General features: G+C 41.6%; 1 protein-coding gene across 1 annotated transcript in view; it reads right to left on the bottom strand.

Moving 5' to 3' along the window:
• Nucleotides 1–22,941, bottom strand: part of LOC126236672 (zinc finger homeobox protein 4) — a 342,930-nt gene that overhangs the window by 13,944 nt on the left and 306,045 nt on the right. Inside the window, exons 6-8 of the mRNA XM_049946199.1 lie at nt 11,997–12,290; nt 8,600–8,719; nt 4,303–4,441 (exon numbers count right to left, since the gene is read on the bottom strand). Of these exons, the coding sequence (XP_049802156.1) occupies nt 4,303–4,441; nt 8,600–8,719; nt 11,997–12,290 (553 nt within the window). The remainder of the gene's footprint in view (nt 1–4,302; nt 4,442–8,599; nt 8,720–11,996; nt 12,291–22,941) is intronic.

The following is a 22,941-nucleotide window of genomic DNA, read 5'->3' as shown; positions in this document are numbered from 1 at the left end:
TACAGCCCTCTCGCAGTGTCCGGAGCAAGTATGGTGGGTCTGACACACCGGTGTCAATGTGTTCTTTTTTCCATTTCCAGGAGTGTATAATGCTTTGCGTAACAAATTTCTCATGCTCTTTGAGAGTTGCTTTCCAGTAATAGGTAGCCTGGATGGCTGAATAGTGGGATAAGGATATCATTTAGAACAAAACGTGAATCACATCAGAATGTTAGAAGCAGTCACAATGAAGCGACAGTAGCTCATTACAAACAGTACTGTAACGTGGTTAAAATGTTACTAGGAAGGCAAAGAGTATGTGGTATGCAAATAGAATAGCTAATTCACAGGATAAAATTAAAATCATATGGTCAGTTGTGAAGGTAGTGCCTGGTCAACAGCACAAGGTCGATGATACAAAGTCAGTTCGTAGTAAAAATATTTGTTACTCATAAGTCAGATATACATACAGTATTTAACAATTATTTTCTGAGCACTGCTGGTGAATTAGATAAAAAATTAGTTTCTACAGGGAATCATATAACTTTCTTCGCAAATACTTTTCCGAGATTGACGTTTGAAATACTCCTCTTTGATACAGACAATTGGGAGAATGAGTCAATTATTAAATCACTGAAGACTAAGGACTCTCATGGATATGATGGAGGGCCTAGCACAATTATTAAATCACTGAAGACTAAGGAATCTCATGGATATGATGGAGTGCCTAGCACAATATTAAAGTACTGTGCTGCACATATTAGCCCTATATTTAGCCATATTTGTAATTTTTCCTTAAGGAATGGTCAGTTTCCTGAACGATTAAAGTACTCAGTAGTAAAGCCGCTTTATAAAAAGGAAGAAAGGGATAATGTAGACAATTTTAGAGCTATTTCTATGCCATCAGTGTTTGCTAAAGTTATTGAAAAGGCTGTGTATGTAAGGATAAATGATCATTTTATACCACACGATTTGCTATCCCGGCTTTATAAGTCGTTTAATAACTGAAAATGGTATATTCTCTTCCCTCTGTGAGGTACTGGATGGATTAAACAAAAGGTTTCGAACGCTAGGCATATGTTTTTGTTTTAACTAAGGCGTTTGATTGTGTTGTTCACAAAATATTGCTCCAGAAGTTGGACCATTACGGAATACGGGGAGCAGCTCACAATTGTTTCACCTCTTACTTTAGCAACAGACAGCAAAGGTCATTATTTGCAATGCTGAGAATGGCTGTGATGTGGGGTTGGAGTGAGATAAGTGTTGGGGCCACTCTTGTTCCTTATTTATATAAATAATATGTCCTCTAGTATTACAGGTAACTCTAAAATATTTGTTTGCAGACGACACTAGCTTGGTAGTAAAGGATATTGTGTGCAACATTGGCTCCGTTTCAAAAAGTGCAGTTCATGACGTAAGTGTATGGCTTGTAGAAAATAAACTAACGCTAAATAACAGTAAGACTTCATTTTTACAGTTTTTAACACCCAAATCAACAAAACCTAACGTTTTAATTTCACAGAATGGGCATATTATTAATGAAACTGAACAGTTCAAATTTCTGTGGGTGAACAGTTCAAATTTTTGAGTGTTCAGGTAGGTAGTAAACTGTCGTGGAAAGCCCACGTTCAGGACATTGTTCGAAGACTTAATGCTGCCATTTTTACTATTCGAACGGTATCTGAAGTGAGTGATCATTCTACATGAAAATTAGTCTACTTTGCTTATTTTAATTCGCTTATGTCGTAAGGCATTATATTTTGGGGTATATTTTTGGCTCAGAAACGGGCGGTTCGGGAAATAAGTGTTGTAAGTTCACGAAACTTTTGTCGACGCCTGTTCATGAGTCTGGGTATTTTGACATTGGCCTCTCAATGTATGCATTCCTTACTGTCATTTCTTGTTAACAATATCAGATTATTCCCAAGAATAAGCAGCTTTCACTCAGTTAATTCTCGGCAGAAATCAAATCTGCTTTTGGATCGAACTTCCTTAACTCTTGTGCAGAAAGGTGTGCAGTATACTGCTGCACCCATTTTCAGTAAGCTACCACTCAAATTCAAAAATTTAGCAGTAATCCACGCGCTTTCAAATCGAAACTGAAGAGTTTCCTCATGGGTCACTCCTTCTATTCTGTCGAGGAGTTCCTTGAAAAATTAAGCTGATTCTTATTGTATTGTTGATTGCGTTTACTTAAACTTATGGACTGCCTTTTTCCGTGTTCATAAACATTTATTTTTATCTGTTATTACTTTTATGTTGTAATTTCATGTACTGACACCTTTCATGACTTTTGAGATTTGCTCCTCAATTTGTTCCTACGGAACTTGACTTGTAAATAAAGATAATAAAACAGGAGAACACTAAGTGCCGTAACCCGATTTCCCTGAAACTTTGCTCTGTGGAAGAAGGGTCAAAATAAGCGAAGACATGGCTCTGCTTATCCGTAGATTCTCGACCGTTTCAGAGAAAACGACGTAAGTTACATGCCTTTTAGCACTGTGCCTTTTGCACTGTGCAACCAATCCGGCTGATATTTCCGCACGCTAAAAGGTATATAAAGTACATCTAAAACTTTTTCTCAGAGATGGTCGAGTATCTATGGATAAGACGAGACACGCGTTCGCTTATTTTGACTCCTGTTCCAGCGATCGAACTTTCAGGGAAATTGGGTTGTGGCACTTCCCGAGTTGTCCTTGTAAGTCTTTTCCGTGTGGTTTACTTTTATTTAGGAATGCTAGTCCAGTAAGATATGCATGAGCGATTGTGTCAGCTTTGGAAAGTAGCAGGAAGTTACTGGTGATATAAAAGACGTGAAAGTGGGTTCTGGATCATTTCGTGCTGGCTTAGTAAGGAGCTGCGTGAACACAAAACTGCACAGATCAATAAGCAATATTAATTTCATAATTTAAGGACTGGTGTTAAGTCCTGCGCCGTGATCTTAACACGTAGCGGACGGATTCCGTCTTTACTCGTGTTTCGCCCATCATCCGTCATCCATCATCTGTCTGAAGGAACCATCAGCTGTGACATATTTGAACTGCTTCGTCTATTTAGATGCTATTACCAGTAGTCAGTGTATCAAACTTGATTACATCCATATACTTTTTGCTTATTTAGCATTCAAATATTTCAAATTGTTACTGTTTCCGTCTTAAAGGTTCACCTGCTTTTAGTAATAGCCATATTCAGGAAACGGAAGGAAATGAATTCGTCTGAAATACTTTCGGACATTTTTGACAATGATTGTTCAGATGTTCCTAACGAGAATGAAAATCCGGACGATTGTGTGAATGTTTTTATGGCTCGGAGGAATATTCCAGCGACAGTGAGATCAGATATGTAAAGAAGCTTAAGGCAGCTGTGTTTTCATGTGATTGCAACAATAACGGTGAAGGTGATTCTGTTCTTGGGAGTGAGTCGTTTTGCGAATTATTTGTTGATTTTTACACCATATTAAACGATTGCTTGCAAATATTATAGACATTAGGATTGTTATGAGTGTAACAAACTTTTTTAACTTCTGTTAAATATTTATCTGTAGTGAATACAAAATTTAAAAACAAATGCAGTCTAGTTTTGCACTGACATTGCTATAGTTTGGAAGCACAGATAAATGGCGTAATTTGGTTAGCGATTGTACAAAATACAACAGATGACAGAAATATTAGAGCCAAATACCTAAAACCTGCTGACAATGGCGTGAACCAATCCTAACTCAATCTTCATGAAACCTACCACTTTAATTTCACATCCTGACCATTGAATCTTGCAAAAAAAGTCTTGATTTCCTCCTCTCAGCAGAGGTTTCTGTACAAACATGTTTTCAGAATGTATGCTCCAATATGTAAGATGAAGGAAATGTTATAAAAAAAAAGACTAGAGTGGTACACTTAAGATTCCAAAAAGCTCCAGAGAAAGGAACAATGGTTTTGCTATAAGAAAATGTCACAAGTTATGAAGTGGTGATAACACCTTTTATGGCGGAGCAGAAAATAGCGTCCAGGCACTGCGATACAAAATACATCGTCGTACTGAATATAAACTGGTGAGACCTACTGAAACATAATCATCACTCGATGAATGAAGGAGTTAAAGCGACCATAACAAAATACAATCAAGCGTAATGCATAAATCTGAGACTAAGCAAGATGGGAGGTAAACGCCTAACGTCTTTCAGTTCAATTGTCAGGATGACGGGGATCGGGCGATCATATTACTGAGAAAATTGCAGCACAAAATCAACAGAGAAATTGTAGGGTTTCAGGCTTGCTCTGCAGCACCTACTGCAACACGAAATAAGAGATGAAACAGCGAACGTACCTGGGCCGATGCTGCGGAGTTCTGCTCTCTTCTGCGCGGCTCGCGCGTTCTTGAACCAGTACACCACGTTGTTGACATCTAGCTGCTTCCGCCCGCGCCGAGATTCCAAAGTGTTTAGTTCTTTGACGTACTGCTGGATCTGAAATACCACACAGTTACTTCAGTGGATGCAATTACTTATTGACAGCAAAGTTGGATAATTTTTTTACTGTCACTTATATTCTTTTATTCCTTTGAATAAGACGTGTATTACTTTTGATTTTCACTTATTGTTTCTAGGCAGACTCTTCCTTCAAACACGTGTCACTGATCTTTAAAAAACAAAATGATCTCTCGAAGTCTAATCGAAATCATATCTATTTTTCATAACTCCAGAGAAACGGTTTCTCATACAGCCCTTACGTACGTGACATAACTGAGGACTCAAAATTGTTGTTGAACAGCCCTCACGTTTTAGAAGATATTCTGTTACGGGACAAGCAGTAGTCTAGAAATAACTAAAAATTATTAATAGATTTTCAATTGTCTGGCGCAATTACAAGTACAATAGGGAAATTATATACTAGTATCCCTGTAACGTACGAAAATGTGCTGAAAAGTAATCCCTCCGAAATTTTTACTTGAAAATTCTTAAGGTTTTTTAAATAAAAAAACATTAACATTCTACATCTTTCTTCTTAATGTGTAGATATTTATTTCTCAACATAGTAACCCTGGCGACGAAAACATTTCTCGGAACGAGAGACCAGTTTGTTAATACCGTCACTGTAGAATATTTTACTTTATTGATTCAGCATTATCAGAGTTAAGTCTTGTCTTCGAATGTGTTCTTTAACGACTGGAAACATTAAAATCGGATGGGGCCAAGTCGGGACTGTATGGGGGATAGTCGATAACAGCGAACCCAAGGCGTCGAATTGTTGCAGACGTCGCAGCGCGTGTGCATGGTCTGGCATTTTTATGCTGAAGAAGATGGTGCTCCATGTGTGGACGAAATCTTCAAATTGTCCTTGATATGGCGCGCGCCGCTAACCTGTGATCTTGTTCAGAGCGCGCCCTGTAATCGATTATAGTTCGCTGTCCTGGTGCGGGTGGCGCTCCGGCAACGATTTGCTATGACGTCGCTGGCGCGTGTTTGCGGTGGCCGGGGGAAATCGAGAGGGTAGTGCACGGAACGTAAAGTTCGCTCTGCCTCACCGCCTAGTGACTAGCGCTAAGGTTGTTGTGCCTCGCAATATGAGCAGAGTGGTCTGGGGGCGAAGGCGACTCGCCGCTGTGCTGGCTATGCGGTGGTGATTGAGTCGGCGTACTTTTTCTTCCTGTCTGTCTGATGTGGAGGTCCGGTGGGGTCCTGTGATACTCTGGCCCGGAGACAACTAGTTGCTGAATTTTGGAGTCGTCTGCCACGTTAGGGCGTGGGCTCGGTTGGCTCTTCAGATTTTCCCCTGGAAGCTCCAGCAGCGGTTTCTGAACTTTTCTGATGTGGGACGGTGTTGTGGAACTTTTTGCTGTGTGTGTGGCTCGTTATGATATTTGTTGGTACTACTTTATTTGCTCAACTGGAGTCCTGCCCGGAGTTGCGTTCATGCATGGTACATTTGGCAGTCGATGTGTTAGGTAAAGTCTGCCTAAGAAGGGCGGTTTTGTACAGTATATACATAGTGAATTAATGCTGCTTGGTATATGTGGTCTTCTGGGACCTGAACAACACTATCTAGTCAATTTGGTTGTGTAACAGCATTTAGTGGTATGTTCTGTATTTGTTTACTGTGTTATTATTAACTCGGTGGAATAGTAGAGTTTGGAGTCGTTAAGGCACTTCTAAGACTGTGGTTTGACTATTCATGTGCGCTTAGCTTTTATTGTTTAGTTTTAGGAAGCGACAATTGTTTGAGATTTGTGGGTGTTGGGTTTCGGCACTTATTAAGAGCACCCGAGTTAAAGGCGCTGTGGTTAGCAGGTGCTGTCGGGATGTTATACTGTATTTTTGAATTTTATCTTGTGTTTACATTATCTGTCGTGTGTTACAGAACATAACCAAGGTGCGTAAGTGATGGACAGTTGTGGGAGGCATGTCAGGGAGCTCTCAGCCGTTTATTTCGGGGACCGTTTCTAATGGGAAGGCTCCGAAGTGTTGAGAGCTCGCTTGTCTGTGATTGCGTTGGGAGTTGCCCTCGCCCTTTGGTTGTATCAAATAATTATTTTGTTGTTATATTTATTGGTTGTGTGTTGCGCTTCTTTCATTTTATGGTGCCAAGCGCCATTATCTTTCTCAAAGTTTTTTTTTTTTTATATAAATCATTTTAAATTGTAATGCCAAGTTAACTTATTACTGGATTTTGTCTTTTGAATAAACTCTAAAAGCACTATTGTAAAAGGTTCTTGATTTTATGGTGGCAAGTCGCCGTTATTGTTTTTAAGGCTCACTCTTTAACCATTTGTTAAGTTTTGCAAGTTATATGAATTTGTTGTTATTTAAAAGAGTTTAGTATTGGCAATTTAATGAATTGTGTACAGAGTCTGCTGTATGGATATTATTGGGTGGAACTCCTTGGATAGTTGTCCTATAAGAAAACACTTTTCAGTCCTCCTCGGTAGCTGCGCGATCAGCGAGGCGGATAGCTAACCGAAGGAGCCTGGATTTGATTAGCGGCCGGGTCGGAGATTTTCTGCGCTCGGGGACTGGGTGTTGTGTTGCCCTTACGTTCGTATCGTCATAATCGAAATTCCACTATTGATACCGCTGTATGGGCATGTCCCAAAACCCGATTTAAAAAAATCGCTTTGAATTTAGTTTTCTGAGGGTCTATCAGTAAACTGAAATAGGTACGTTGCACACCGCTATGTTAAACGCTACAATTGGGAGTCGCTTAGCAGAAAAGGATTACAAATTGCGTCAGCCACGCGGGGGAGTCGACCGAGGACGATGCATGACATGCAACACCTCAAGCAATATTGAGAACAGAATAAAAAGTTCGAGGCATTACTTTTCAGCATGTCCTCATACTTCCTTATAATTTGAACTTTAATGTTTTTCTTTTGTGGCTCTAAAATTTCTGTCGTGTAAATAAAGGATAACTATTAAACCTACCTCATGTAAACAACCAGTAACGAACGCTATTTCGTTGAAAATAGACTGTACGTGACCTCACTTAGGCAGAAAAGCAGCTAAATGCACCAAGATGTTACTTTTAATTTTAGGTTTCTTACACAGTCTGAAGACGTGCTCGACAGAAATCTTTATGAAATTACGCTATGCTGTGTGTGTGTGTGTGTGTGTGTGTGTGTGTGTGTGTTTGTGTGTGTGTGTGAGAGAGAGAGAGAGAGAGAGGGAGAGAGAGAGAGAGAGAGAGAGAGAGACAGACAGACAGACAGAGAGACCCAAACACATTTTTCTGGTTACTATGTTTTTGTTACCTTTACTGTATTAACTCAGTAAGCCGCAAAACGTCCTAACTTCCTGCCAGTCGTGCTCTTCTTTTACGGAGCATACTCTTTAATACGATCGTCACCGACCATAATCGATATGTTTCGCTTTGGAATCAGAATCATGAAAATATTTGTTAAAAAAAATGGTTCAAATGGCTCTGAGCACTATGGGACTTAACATCGGAGGTCATCAGTCCCCTAGAACTTAGAACTACTTAAACCTAACTAACCTAAGGACATCACACACATCCATGCCCGAGGCAGGATTCGAACCTGCGACCGTAGCGGTCGCGCGGTTCCAGACTGAAGCGCCTAGAACCGCTCGGCCACACCGGCCGGCGAAAATATTTGTCACTCAATTTCTTTGTTGCTTCTCTAATAATTACATTAACTCAGAAACTGATCTTCTTTAACACTAAATCGCTTTACAGACTTGAAGTTTCATTGTTTCATGCAAACAGGTCACGCAGAAGTAACATAATTGTGCTGCCCATGTACTCACAGTGACTGAAGGTACGGCTACTGTCGGGAAAAATATTTTTAAAATTTGTAAATCATATTTAATTTCCCCTCCTCTGCTGTACCACTGTTCGATCAACACTGCTCTATTGTAAGGATCCCCCAACAGTTCGGACCAAATGAAAAGCTCAGCACGATTAAAGGTCTTTGCTACGACCATACCACTGTTACATTAAAACAGTAAAGGCTGTCGAGGTTTAAGAGTGGATGAGCAAACCGTATTGCCTGCAGTGTGCAATTGTTGTCGAACTATAGTCGTTACTCCTTCGGCCATGGCCGGCAATGAACTCTCATCACTCTAGTGCTGGCGCCTGCAAAAGCGGCAACCAGCTCAACCGCGGGAACTCACCTGCTGCCTGCTCGGGTGCTGGTTCTCCGCAAACCACCGCTGCAGCCTCGGTAGTTCCAGCTCCGGGTCGAAACTGGTACGCATCCGCGTCTTCTGCGTCGGGTACTGGCTCTGCACAGTCTGAAAATCACGTTTAAATTGATAGTTTTAGGTATTTGTTACTTTTAAATAACTACTGTATACATTTAGTAACAAACCAAGTACCGTCCGCGCTCATTGGCTTGGAGTAATTCTATTGTGAACGCTAGAGCAGCTTTTCCGGTTTCCGGGTGTGAAAGGGGGGAGGGTGGAACTGTTCAGCAGCCTGGAAATAAATGGCCTGCCTTCCCTTAATCCTGCGACATGGTGGAAGTCTGGCCAGATTGCTGTTTCCAAAGGTGAGTGGTTTCCAGAGGATTGCCGGAATTTTCTAATATCCTCAGATGGGCGGCAGAGAACAGCACCTTGCTGGTCCAATTGAAGTACCTACATTCCGCTCTGGAGCCTGACTGGCCGAGAGGTCTGCATGTTAAGATAATTTCATGGAGCGGTTTTCTAGCTCGCGAAATTGGGAGTCGGCCGACAATTGTCGCGAGGGTAGGACGGGAGTCGCAGTCCTTCGGGGTGGCGCTGGGGCTTTAAATGTGTTGGCCTACGACGTCGAGAGTGAGTGATTCTCAGTGACCAATGAAAGTGGGTTTCCGGCTTTTGTGAGAAAGGAAGCGACTCAATGAATCAGCATTTGCCAGGTGAACGGAAGCCTGATGTTACACGTATACATCGCTAGCCAACGTACGGTAGAGTACCACTACAAGTCATTTCATCTCCTGTTCAGCTCGCAACCAGAGCGAGGCAATGATGACTGTCTTCATGCCTCTGTGTGTTAGCTACATCGGATCTGTCAAAGAGGCTATACTTGTTTTGGTAGTATCGCAGATTATTTGCAAAAATAAGAGAACCTGTATGAAATTTTGCTACAAGAACGAAATAAACTGCAGTAAAATTTTAGGAATATTAAATAATGGTTTTGGTGAGTGAAATATTACAAAATGATGTTGGTGAGCCTGCTATGAGTAAAATTAAAGTTTACGAGTGCTATAAGCGTTTTGAAGGAGCTTGTGAAGAAGTTACGTAGATCGCCGAATAACGATCTGATAAGTCACTGATAATGGAAAATCAACAGGCCTACTCCATGAGATTTTTTCTTATGTTTTGGGTATGAAACGCAAAATTCGTTAAATTGCTGAATTTAGAACAAAAATAGCGCCAAACCTAACATTTGCGTGAAGCATTATGAAAAAATCCCCGAATCTGTGGCGTAACTGTTCATGGCTTTTGTACCACGACAATACGTCTATTCACACTTTGTGCTTGTTGGTGAATTTTTTCCTAATGCAGTACTGTAATTATGCTCCAGACTCCATATTTGTACACATTGTCTCATGTGACTTTTCGTGCTCAATAATAAAAAAACCTTATACACTAGTCATTTTAAAACATAAATGAGATTAAAAACGCGAGGGTGAGAGGACTAAAAGCCATCGCAAACACTGAGTTCCAGTATTGTTTCTGAAATTTAGAAAAGCGCTGACACAGATGTATGACGTCTAATGAGGCCTGAAAAACAAATTCCGGTTCAGTTTTTGGGGTTTCGTGCCTCGGCCTGTAAAAACGGAACCCTTTAAGGTCACTTTGTTGTTCGTCGGTACTTCTTTCTCTCTGTCCGTTTGTTAACAACCCTTTTCCTCAGGAACGGGTAGGCTTATCAGGTTCAAATTTATGCCACATATTAAGGTTTATAATCCTTGGCGGTGTAAAAATTTTAAGCTTCTAAGTCAGTTTAAAGAAAAGATACGGCCGTTTACGTCACATATTTTAATACTCGGAAAAACTCAGTGATCAAAACTTACAAGGTACTTGTCGTTGACCTATAATCATTAAATTTTGCCAGAAGCAAGGTTTCACAGTACAAATAAAGGAAAAAATCCCGAAATTGTTAATGTGTAATTATATCACACGAAAATATTTTTTTAACCTTTTTTATCCATATGCATGTGTGTCCATCTATTAAGGCACCTTTCCCTCCGTAACAGGTTGGCATATCAAGATCAAATTCTTGTCACATACTTAAGTCTATGATCCCTTGTCGGTGCAAAAATGTTAAGCTTCTAAGTCAGTGAAATCAAAAGATTTATGTCATATATTTTGAAATTCGCAAACCCACTCATTGAAACCTATGGGGTTCTTATCGCTGAGTTAGAGTCATGAAATTCCGGAAAGCAAAGTTTCATAGAACAGGTAAAGGAATAACATCCTAAATAATTAATTTGTTACTATGTGACACGAACAAATATGTCATTTTTTATGTCTGTCTCTCTGTCTGCCCTGTTAAGACCTCTTTTTCTCATGAACGAGTTGGAATATTGAATTCAAATATATATCAAAATATCCGGTCGTTTATGTCACATAGTTTGATACTCGCAAACTCACTCATCAAAACCTATAGGCTACTTCCCTTGGACGTAGAATCTTGAAATTTAACAAGAATCATGTACTACTAAAGTAAAAAAATATCTGCAAATTGTTAAACTGTAATCATGTCAGAGAAAAAATACCTTTTTGGGTTAGATAGAACAGCAATCAGTCGTAGAATTAAGTTGCTTTAATATGACATTTATAGTCACAATGCAGATCAGATTTCAACCTGTGTCAGGTCATTATCAATGCAGTGCGGAATTGTAGCAGTTGTTCCTGCTCAAGTGAATGCTTACACAGTTCAGTGCAAGAAAGTTGGACAATTACATTTGCTGGTAACAGGTATGTTCACTTCTGCCAAATGTGAAAGAGCTAGAATGAGTCGTATGCCACTTGCCCACTTGAACTGTGTAAGCATTCACTTGAGCACGAACAACTGCTACAATTCCGCACTGCATTGATAATGACCTGACACAGGTCGAAATCTGATCTGCGTTGTGACTATAAATGTCATATTAAAGCCAATTAATTCTACGACTGATTGCTGCTCTATCTAACCCAATATAACCACAGTCGTTGCGTGCACCCACTCCATGGAGGGCAACCTGATGAAATACCTTTTTGCCATTGAGAGATACATTTTGAAACGGTCTCGTAATTTTCGGGACCAATATCTTGTCAGTATCTATACCGAACACAGGCAGAAACCGTTGAGATTCTCGAATCCAAGGGTGGATGGACTATAGGTACATATACCTAATTAACTTTACACGGAACGCTAAATGCGGGAGTCCTATAAATCTGCTGAAACGTAGATGACGCTGCACTATACGACGCCATGCACATGTGGATGTACACATTTATAACAAACGTTTCCATTCAGATATCGGTCCATTCAGGCGCTCTGTACAACAGCCTTGCAGCTACGGCAGGACGTGCTCACCTGGAGGGCAGGGTGCAGCCCCTCGGGCGTGCGGTCTGGCGCAGAGACGCCAGCTGCTGCGGCTGCAGCGGCGGCGGCGGCAGCGGCGGTCGCAGCTGAGGGCTTGGGGACGACGGGCGGGCTGTACTGCGGCGGGGGCGGTTGCGGGGGCGGCGGCTGCGGGGGCGGGTGCCGGTGGTAGCCCGACACCTGCGCGTTCCACCACTGCTCGAACTTGCGGCGGCACTCTTCGTTCAGGTCGGGGTGCGGCGCGCCAGTGGGGCTCGAACCGCGGCACATGTAGGACAGCACCATCTACCAAAACAAACACACCGCTTGTTACTGGGCAGTACACACAGTGCGACGCAGTTCCTTTAGCACTGCTGTGTGAAATGCTATCTCGTGACGAGTTGTATCATTAGGATCCTTGATGCTTCAATAAGAGCCATGTAGAAGGTCGAAGTATAGCTTCACTGAAGCAGGCGTCCTGACCACAAAAGCGATAGTACGGACCTCACACTTGTCGGAAAATTGCGGTAGAGCAGCGAGGCACCATCAAGTGTTTTTGAGTCTTCTATTAAGGAAAGGCAAACCTACGTTTCTAGCATTTGTAGATTTACAGAAAGCTTTTGACAATGTTGACTGGAATACTCTCTTTCAAATTCTAAAGGTGGCAGGGGTAAAATACAGGGAGCGAAAGGCTATTTACAATTTGTACAGAAACCAGATGGCAGTTATAAGAGTCGAGGGGCAGGAAAGGGAAGCAGTGGTTGGAAAGGGAGTGAGACAGGCTTGTAGCCTCTCCCCGATGTTATTCAATCTGTATATTGAGCAAGCAGTAAAGGAAACAAAAGAAAAATTCGGAGCAGGTATTAAAATGCATGGAGAAGAAATAAAAACTTTGACGTTCGCCGATGACATTGTAATTCTATCAGAGACAGCAAAGGACTTGGAAGAGCAGTTGAACGGAATGGACAGTGTCTTTAAAGGAGGATATAAGATGAACATCAACAAAAGCAAAACGAGGATAATGGAATGTAATAGAATTAAGTCTGGTGATGCTGAGCGAATTAGATTAGGAAATGAGACACTTAAAGTAGTAAAGGAGTATTGCTATTTGGGGAGCAATATAACTGATGATGGGCGAAGTAGAGAGGATATAAAATGTAGACTGGCAATGGCAAGGAAAGCGTTTCTGAAGAAAAGAAATTTGTTAACATCGAGTATTGATTTAAGTGTCAGGAAGACGTTTCTGAAAGTATTTGTATGGAGTGTAGCCATGTATGGAAGTGAAACATGGACGATAAATAGTTCGGACAAGAAGAGAATAGAAGCTTTCGAAATGTGGTGCTACAGAAGAATGCTGAAGATTAGATGGGTAGATCACATAACTAATGATGAAGTATTGAATAGGATTTGGGAGAAGTTTGTGGCACAACTTGACCAGAAGAAGGGATCGGTTGGTAGGACATGTTCTGAGGCATCAAGGGATCACAAATTTAGCATTGGAGGGCAGCGTGAAGAGTAAAAATCGTAGAGGGAGACCAAGAGATGAATACACTAAGCAGATTCAGAAGGATATAGGTTTCTTTAAGTACTGGGAGATGAAAAAGCTTGCACAAGATAGGGTAGCATGGAGAGCGGCATCAAACCAGTCTCAGGACTGAAGACCACAACAACAACAACAACATCGTTTGTGAGCGAGAATTCATCTAATTCGACCCGAATATCGAGAGGCAGGTTTCTGGTCGCTTCCCCACGACACTGACCCAGTCCACAAAGTGAAGATTGTGCGCGGGTTTTTGGCCGGCAAACGGACCACAGTCCTGAGTCACCCGCCTTATTCACCGGATTTGGCCCCAGACGACTCCTTGTTCCCAAAATTGAAGTTGGCAATGAAAGGACATAATTATGATGCAGTTCAGAACATCAAAGAATACTGCACTGCAGAAGTAAATGCAATTCCAGGAAAAAAGGCTACAGTATCTGTATGAAAACACTTTAAAATGATTTTAGCTGTGTACTTATTCAGGAGGAAGACTATTTTGAATAAATGCTGTGATTTTGTGAATATAAAACACGGATTTTATTTCTCATACTCGCAGTCCTAACGGAACTGGGACACACTGTGTGTAGATGGAAAGAGAAAGAATGGCAAGAAATTTCGACAATTACATTTACTGGTAATAGGGTATGTTCACTTCTGCCAAATGTGAAAGAGCTAGAATGAGTCGTATGCCACTTGCCCACTTGATATCTGTCCATGGACTCTACCACTCATATTTATATACACCATCTGACTAAAACATCCGGACCCAACAGTATAAGAAAAGGAGGCGCGGAGTATAGTATTGTCAGTAGCAAAACAGTAACAGTAGAACGGGTGTCAGTATAGCCGTCTTCCAACGTGAACTTCCATACGACACCACCTGAGTAACAAATCCGTCACGGACATTTCAGTACTTCTAAAGTGGCTCGAATTTACTGCTGTTGAATATAAAGTGTACACGCGAAAGAAGAAGCGTGGCTAAACCGTGACCATGCAGACTGCATGTTCTGACGGCCCAGCATTGCCGATGTTGGCTGTACAAAATTGCATGAAATCAGTTGAACAAATTACTGCTGAGTTCCAAAGTGCTACCAGAAGTTCAGCTGACACAGTGACTGTGCGTGGGGAGTAGGAAAAAAGGGGTATAATGGTCCAGCAGCTCCTCATAAGCTCCGCAGAGGTGAAGTCAACCGCAAGCACTAACTTATGATCAAAGGAACAATATTGTAATAGGGATCCGTTTCATTTCAGGTAATTGAAGCATACCAGAGCACTAATTAAAACTATAAGGTTAATCAGGAGTGTAAGAGGTGAAACAAAGCAAAGATGAAGGTAATGGAGAATAGTAGGAACGAATTGCTGCCAAACTTTTTGGGAAAAGTTTTAAAGCTGCTGAGGGACGTAATTCGAGTGCATTCCATTACCCTTGTTTTGCTTTTGTTGATGTTCTTCTTATATCTTCCTTTCAAGACAATGTCCATTCCGTTCAAACACTCTTTCAAGTCCTTTGCTGTATCTGACAGAATTATAATGTCATCGGCAAACCTCAAGTTCTTATTTCCTGAACTTCCTACTCCAAATTGGATTCTTTAATGCCTTCTCAATTTGCAAATTGAATAACACTGTGGACAAGCTATAGCTCTGTCTCAGTCCCATCTCAACCATTCGTGTCCCTTCAATGCCCCTCGACTCGTATAACTGCCGACTGATTTCTGTACAAAATGTAAATAAGTTTTCGCTTCCCATATTCTAACCCTGATAACTTCAGAATTTCAAAAAGTGTTTTTAAGTCAACACTCTCAAAATCTTTCTCTAAGTCTACAAATGCTACAAACGTAGACTTGCCGTTCCTTAACTTCTCTTCTAAGAGAATCCGAAGGGTCAGTATCACATCGCGTGTTCCTACATTACTACCATATTTCCATTCTTTTGTAAATAATTCGTGTTAGCATTTTGCAGCCATGACTTATTATTCTGATAGTTCCGTCATATTCACAACTGCTTTCTTTGGAATTGGAATCACTACATTTTTCTTGAAGTCTGAGGTTATTTCGCCTGTCTCACAGATCTTTTAACCATGTGGAATGGTTTTGTCATGGCTAGTTCTGCCAAGGATACCAGAAATACTGACCATATGTCTTCTACTCTAGAACCCTGTTTCGACTTAAGTCTTTCAGTAGTCTGTTAAATTCTTAGCGCTACGCATGAATATTTTACATGGTTTCTGTATAGAGCCATGATTACTACCGCTGTCAAACATTTGAGACAGCTACTAGTCCGTTTTTACCGAGAGATGCGCTAAAGCGCTTCATATAGATTTAAAATTAATTGAGAAGACACAGTATATGAACATAAATGCCACTGATCCAGTCTGGACAATGAGGACCAAGTATGGCGACATCAAAATAGTTCAAACGTTCAAGTACCTAGTAGAGATTTTGACTCTAAAAAACAATGAGAAGGCGGCAACTGAAGAACGGGCAAGAAAAATGGAAATAGAATTCATATTGTGTCAGAACATAGCAAGTCTAAATCACTCTCATACCAGGCCAAATTCCAACACTACATCACAGTCGTCAAACCTGAATGTTTATATGCATCTGAGGCAATAACCAGGAGGGGACTTTCAGACTTGGAAAACAAAGAACGTAAATTCCATAGAGAGATTCTTGGGCCCACAAAAATATCTAATGAATTTACGTTCCGCCTAAGATCAAATCAAGAACTTTATCAACGATTTGAAAATAGCACCATCACAATGAAGAAAAGAAGACTGTCTTTCTATGGAAACCCAGTTCTAAGCAAAGAAGGGAAAGCAGAAAGGTGGAAGGAGTATATAGAGGATCTATACAAGGGCGATGTACTTCAGGACAATATTATGGAAATGGAAGAGGATGTAGATGAAGATGAAATGGGAGATGTGATACTGCGTGAAGAGTTTGACAGAGCACTGAAAGACCTGAGTCGAAACAAGGCCCCCGGAGTAGACAACATTCCATTGGAACTACTGACGGCCTTGGGAGAGCCAGTCCTGACAAAACTCTACCATCTGGTGAGCAAGATGTATGAAACAGGCGAAATACCCTCAGACTTCAAGAAGAATATAATAATTCCAATCCCAAAGAAAGCAGGTGTTGACAGATGTGAAAATTACCGAACTATCAGTTTAATAAGTCATGGCTGCAAAATACTAACGCGAATTCTTTACAGACGAATGGAAAAACTGGTAGAAGCGGACCTCGGGGAAGATCAGTTTGGATTCCGTAGAAATGTTGGAACACGTGACGCAATACTAACCTTACGACTTATCTTAGAAGAAAGATTAAGAAAAGGCAAACCTACGTTTCTAGCATTTGTAGACTTAGAGAAAGCTTTTGACAATGTTAACTGGAATACTCTCTTTCAAATTCTGAAGGTGGCAGGGGTGAAATACAGGGAGCGAAAGGCTATTTACAATTTGTACAGAAACCAGATGACAGTTATAAGAGTCGAGGGACATGAAAGGGAAGCAGTGGTTGGGAAGGGAGTAAGACAGGCTTGTAGCCTCTCCCCGATGTTGTTCAATCTGTATATTGAGCAAGCAGTAAAGGAAACAATAGAAAAATCGGAGTAGGTATTAAAATTCATGGAGAAGAAATTAAAACTTTGAGGTTCGCCTATGACATTGTAATTCTGTCAGAGACAGCAAAGGACTTGGAAGAGCAGTTGAACGGAATGGACAGTGTCTTGAAAGGAGGATATAAGATGAACATCAAAAAAAGCAAAACAAGGATAATGGAATGTAGCATAATTAAGTCGGGTGATGCTGAGGGAATTAGATTAGGAAATGAGGCACTTAAAGTAGTAAAGGAGTTTTGCTATTTGGGGAGCAAAATAAATGATGATGGTCGAAGTAGAGAGGATATAAAATGTAGGCTGGCAATGGCAAGGAAAGCGTTTCTGAAGAAGAGAAATTTGTTAACATCCAGTATTGATTTAAGTGTCAGGAAGTCATTTCTGAAAGTATTCGTATGGAGTGTAGCCATGTATGGAAGTGAAACATGGACGATAAATAGTTTGGACAAGAAGAGAATAGAAGCTTTCGAAATGTGGTGCTACAGAAGAATGCTGAAGATTAGATGGGTAGATCACATAACTAATGATGAAGTATTGAATAGGATTGGGGAGAAGTTTGTGGCACAACTTGACCAGAAGAAGGGATCGGTTGGTAGGACATGTTCTGAGGCATCAAGGGATCACCAATTTAGTATTGGAGGGCAGCGTGGAGGGTAAAAATCGTAGAGGGAGACCAAGAGATGAATACACTAAGCAGATTCAGAAGGATGTAGGTTGCAGTAGGTACTGGGAGATGAAAAAGCTTGCACAGGATAGAGTAGCATGGAGAGCTGCATCAAACCAGTCTCAGGACTGAAGACCACAACAACAACACAACCAGGCCAAATTCCAACACTACATCACAGTCGTCAAACCTGAATGTTTATATGCATCTGAGGCAATAGCCAGGAGGGGACTTTCAGACTTGGAAAATAAAGAACGTAAATTCCATAGAGAGATTCTTGGGCCCAGAAAAATATCTAATGAATTTACGTTGCGCCTAAGATCAAATCAAGAACTTTATCAACGATTTGAAAATAGCACCATCACAATGAAGAAAAGAAGACTGTCTTTCTATGGACATATTAAAAGAATGGAATGAGAGAGGCTCGCCAACAAGATTCTCCTCTTCCAGGAGAACAGGAAGCCACAAGTTCCATGGGTGAAAGAAGTGCACTGGGATCTATAAAAAGTGGGATCACGGCAGAAGAAATTGTGAACAGGCAGATCTTTAGTAAAAAGGTCGCGGAGGTGAAGGATTTCTTCGAGGAGAAAACGAGGAAGAACAGAGTGTTCTCGGCAGAAGAACATGCACGAGTGAGCCAACGGATGAAGGAGTACAGGCAAAAGAGCAAGGAAGAGAACTTTAGAAAGTGAGGGAAGTTGTGTAAACGTAGTCCATAGATGGCTGTAACGAAAATAAATAAATATATAAATAATATTTAGCGTTACTACAGAACCACTTGAAAATAACCGCTCTACATCTGCATGTCTACATCTAGAGAAAGATATACGGTACGGTGCATGGTGGAGGGTACCCTGTACCATTACTAGGCATGTCCTTTTCTGTTCCACTCGTAAATAGAGCGACGGAAAAATGACAATCTATATGCCTTCGTATGAGCCCTGATTTCTTGATCTTAACTTCGTGGTCCTTACGTGCAATATATGTTGGCAGCAGTAGAATCGATCGGCAATCAACTTGAGATGCCGGTTCTCTAAAATTTTCACAACAGTGTTTCCGGAAAAGAACGTCACCTTCCCTCCAAAGGTTCCCACTTGAGTTCCCTAAGCATCTCCGTAACACTTCCGTATTGTTCGAACCTACCGGTAACAAATCTAGCAGCAAGCCGCTGGACTGCTTCGATTTCTTCCTTTAACCCGACCTGGTACAGATCCCAAACACTCGAGCAGTACTCAAGAATAGGTCGCACCAGCATCCTATATGCGGTCTCCTTTACAGGTGAACTCTTAAAATTTTCCGAATAAACCGAAGTCGACCATTCGCCTTCCCTACTACAGTTCTTACATGTTCGTACTATTTCATATCGCTTTGCTACATATTGTAAGTAGGTTGTTTAGATTTTTATGTTGGTAACGCCACGTAGCGCTCTGTATGAAAATCACTGGCTGTGCTGTGTTCAGTCTGTGGCTGGTTTGCCTTGTTGGAATTTGCTATTGTAGTGTTGGGCAGTTGGCTGTTAACAGCGCGTAGCGTTGCGCAATTGGAGGTGAGCCGCCAGCAGTGGTAGATGTGGGGAGAGAGATGGCGGAGTTTTGACAGCGGGTGATCTGGACGTGTGTCCATCAGAGACAGTAAATTTGTAAGACTGGATGTCACGAACTGATATATATATATATATATATATATATATATATATATATATATATATACTATGACTTTTGAACACTATTAAGGTAAATACATTGTTTGTTCTTTATCAAAATCTTTCATTTGCTAACTATGCCTATCAATAGTTAGTGACTTCAGTAGTTAGAATCTTTTATTTAGCTGGCAGTATTGGCGCTCGCTGTATTGCAGTAGTTCGAGTAATGAAGATTTTTGTGAGGTAAGTGATTCATGAAAGGTATAGGTTATTGTTAGTCAGGGCCATTCTTTTGTAGGGATTATTGAAAGTCAGATTGCGTTGCGCTAAAAGTATTGTGTGTCAGTTTAGTGATGATCAGAATAAGTAAAGAGAGAAATGTCTGAGTACGTTCAGTTCTGCTCAGCTGTTTGAAAAACAAATAACGTAAGGGGTTTATCAGCACAGTAATTCATTAATTTTTCTAAGGAGACGTATCAATATGCCCCGATATTTAAACGACTTGACTGTGCCAAGCAAGGCACTGGTAATACAGTATCCTAAAATTGTAAGTTTGATCTTCCTACTCATCCGCATTAACTTAAATTTTTCCTCATTTAGGGATAGTTGCCATTCATCACACCAACTGGAAATTTTGTCTAAGTCGTCTTGTGTCTTCCTATAGTCGCTCAAGTTCGACATATTACCGTACACCACAGCATCATCAGCAAACAACCGCGGATTGGTGCCCACCGATAGCCCAAATCGGTAGTGGAATACTTCTATTGTAACCCCAGAAAAATGCTGTCTTTACCAGCTCATTTGCATAGTCGATGCAGGAGCCAAGCAACATCCGTTAATCGTTCTTCTGTCGTGTGGATGTTTCGCAAATACTGCAGAACAGTTTGGGAACCGAAGCGTATTACAACTCTCTGACCTTACTATGCTGCAAATTCTGTATAATGAACACACTGAATTCTTTTAAACATACAGTTCTAAAAAATTACAGTTTAATCAAGGTAAAATCCATACTAAGCTCGCCCTTAGCGTACCTTTAGATGCCCCATAAAAGCGCTAATTTGAAAATAAGAATTGGTGAGTTCTTTCTAAGGGGAAACGAACTATCAATCCTGAATGAAATTTCATTTCATGCTTTCAGCAAGATTTCGTGAACATACTACATTATTTGTCGAGTGTTGTTTACTTGAACGCTCTGTTCTGTAGGTATATCTTGGGGCACCCATTCATCATAAGAGTTACCCGGTGAAATGTTTGCTGTTTGCCAGAACTATCACGTGATATCCAGGGCTAAGCAGAAAGAGTCTGTGCGATGAGGAGTGACGCAGAAATCCCACCCACACCAGTTGCCAAGAAATGTTTGCATCTGGCTGCACCAAATTTTCCACGACGTAATTCGTTTCGGGTCGAGATAAGAAGCGGCGCGGATGTTGGCTCAGCGAGCGAGTCGCTGCATATTTCCGTCCGGCGCACCTAAGCCAATCAAAGGGCACCTACTTCTCAGCGTAGCAGCCGGGGCGCAGAGGCGCATAGCAAATCATTCCATAAATCCTGGCCCGGGCAGACAATAAGGTGGCGCAGTATTTTATGGGGAATCAAGGCGTCGGATTTGCCCGCGAGTAATCCTGGACAACCTTAGGTGCTGCGCGCTTGAATTATGATTGTATTTACCAGCGCCTGTGTTGACGGGTCCGAGCATTACGAAACGCATCAGCCTGGATTAAGATTTCACGGAGAATTAAGTTCTGAGATACGAGCTCGAGGTAACGCGCTGCTCTGAGGGGAATTAGCTGTTGTATACGGCGCGAGCAGGTCGTCCGCTGGTGACCGAAGAACCACTAAGATGCTCAGCGATGCCACACCTCCTATGTACCTGTGGCGAAATAAGCCACTACAACTACTCTCATTTTCTTACGAACAGACAGTGCATGACGTTAGGCGATACGTAAAACAAATATATGTCATGAGCCTCTGAACTTGCTGGAAGCCTTTCTACTTCGATGTCACTTCGACGACTTCAGTTCATTCCAACACCCACAATATTTAGATAACTGCGATGGTGATGAAAGCCATGGGAGGCGTGGCGTGCACTCAACAAGTCATTGCAAGCCCCTGCAAAAAATAGTGATCCATGCTGCCTCTGTAGTCGTCCATAACTGCGAAAGTATTGCCGGTGCGCCGGGCGGAGTGGCCGAGCGGTTCTGTGCGCTACAGTCTGGAACCGCGTGACTGCTACGGTCGCAGGTTCCAATCCTGCCTTGGGCATGGATGTGTGTGATGTCCTTAGGTTAGTTAGGTCTAAGTAATTCTAAGTTCTAGGGGACTGATGACCTCAGAAGTTAAGTCCCATAGTGCTCAGAGCCATCTGAACCATCTGTTGCCGGTGCACGAACAGACCTCTCGATTGCGTCCCATAAATATTCGATGGGTGGTCGAATCATTCGCCCGAATTGTGCCGAATGCTCTTCAAGCCATTAGCGAATAATTGTGACCCGGTGACATGACGCATTATCATTCACGAAAATTCCATCGTTGTTTGGGGGATATGAAGCCCATGAACAGCTGCAAATGAAGTCAATGATCGGTTCGGTCGGACCAGAAGACCCTGTCAGTTCCACGTAAACACAGTCCACACCATTATGGAGCCACCAGTAGCTTGCCTTGTTGACAACTTGGGTCCATGGCTTCTGTGGTCCGCGTTACACTCGATCCCTCCCATCAGCTCTTACCAACTGAAATCTGGATTCAGTTTACCAGGCCAGGGTAGATCTAGCGTCCAACCGATGTAGTCAGGGGACCAGGAGAGGCGCTGCAGGCGATGTCGTGCAGTTAGCAAAGGCAGTCGCGCTTGTCGTCTGCTGCAATAGCCCACTAACGCAAAGTTTCGCCCCACTATCCTAACAGATACGTTCGTCGTACGTCCCACATTCATTTCTATGGTTGTTTCACGCAGGGTTGCTTCTCTGTTCGCAATACCACTCTACGCAAGCGCCGCTGTTCTCAGTCGTTAAGTCAAGGCCGTCGGCCGCAGCGTTCTCCGTGTTGAGAGGTAATGCTTGAAATTTTGTATTCTCGGCATACTCTTGACACCGTGGATTTCCGAATATTAAATTTCCTAACGATTTCCGAAATGGAACGTCCAATGCGTTTAGACCCAACTACCTTTCCGCGTTTAGTGTGTTAATTCCGATCGTGGTGCCATAATCACGTTAACAACCTTTTCACATGAATCACCTGAGCAGAAATGACAACTTCGCCAATATACTGCCCTTTCATACCCTGTGCATGCGATACTATCGCAATCTGTATAAGTGTGTATCGCTATCACATCACTTTTGTCAGGTCAGTGTATGTGCATAAAACAGCCTATGTTATTGTAGGCTCCTTGACCGTTTTCAGTCACGTCTGATTTTCCGGATTCAAAATGATCAGGATATTTGCTGGGACGGCAAAACGAAGGAAAGATACTACATAGGTATTCAACATAGTGTGGTCATAA

This window comes from Schistocerca nitens, chromosome 1, assembly GCF_023898315.1.
Source record: "Schistocerca nitens isolate TAMUIC-IGC-003100 chromosome 1, iqSchNite1.1, whole genome shotgun sequence".
Taxonomy (NCBI): domain Eukaryota; kingdom Metazoa; phylum Arthropoda; class Insecta; order Orthoptera; family Acrididae; genus Schistocerca; species Schistocerca nitens.
Note: the sequence above shows the minus strand (reverse complement) of the source record. Positions and strands in the feature narration are given on the sequence as shown.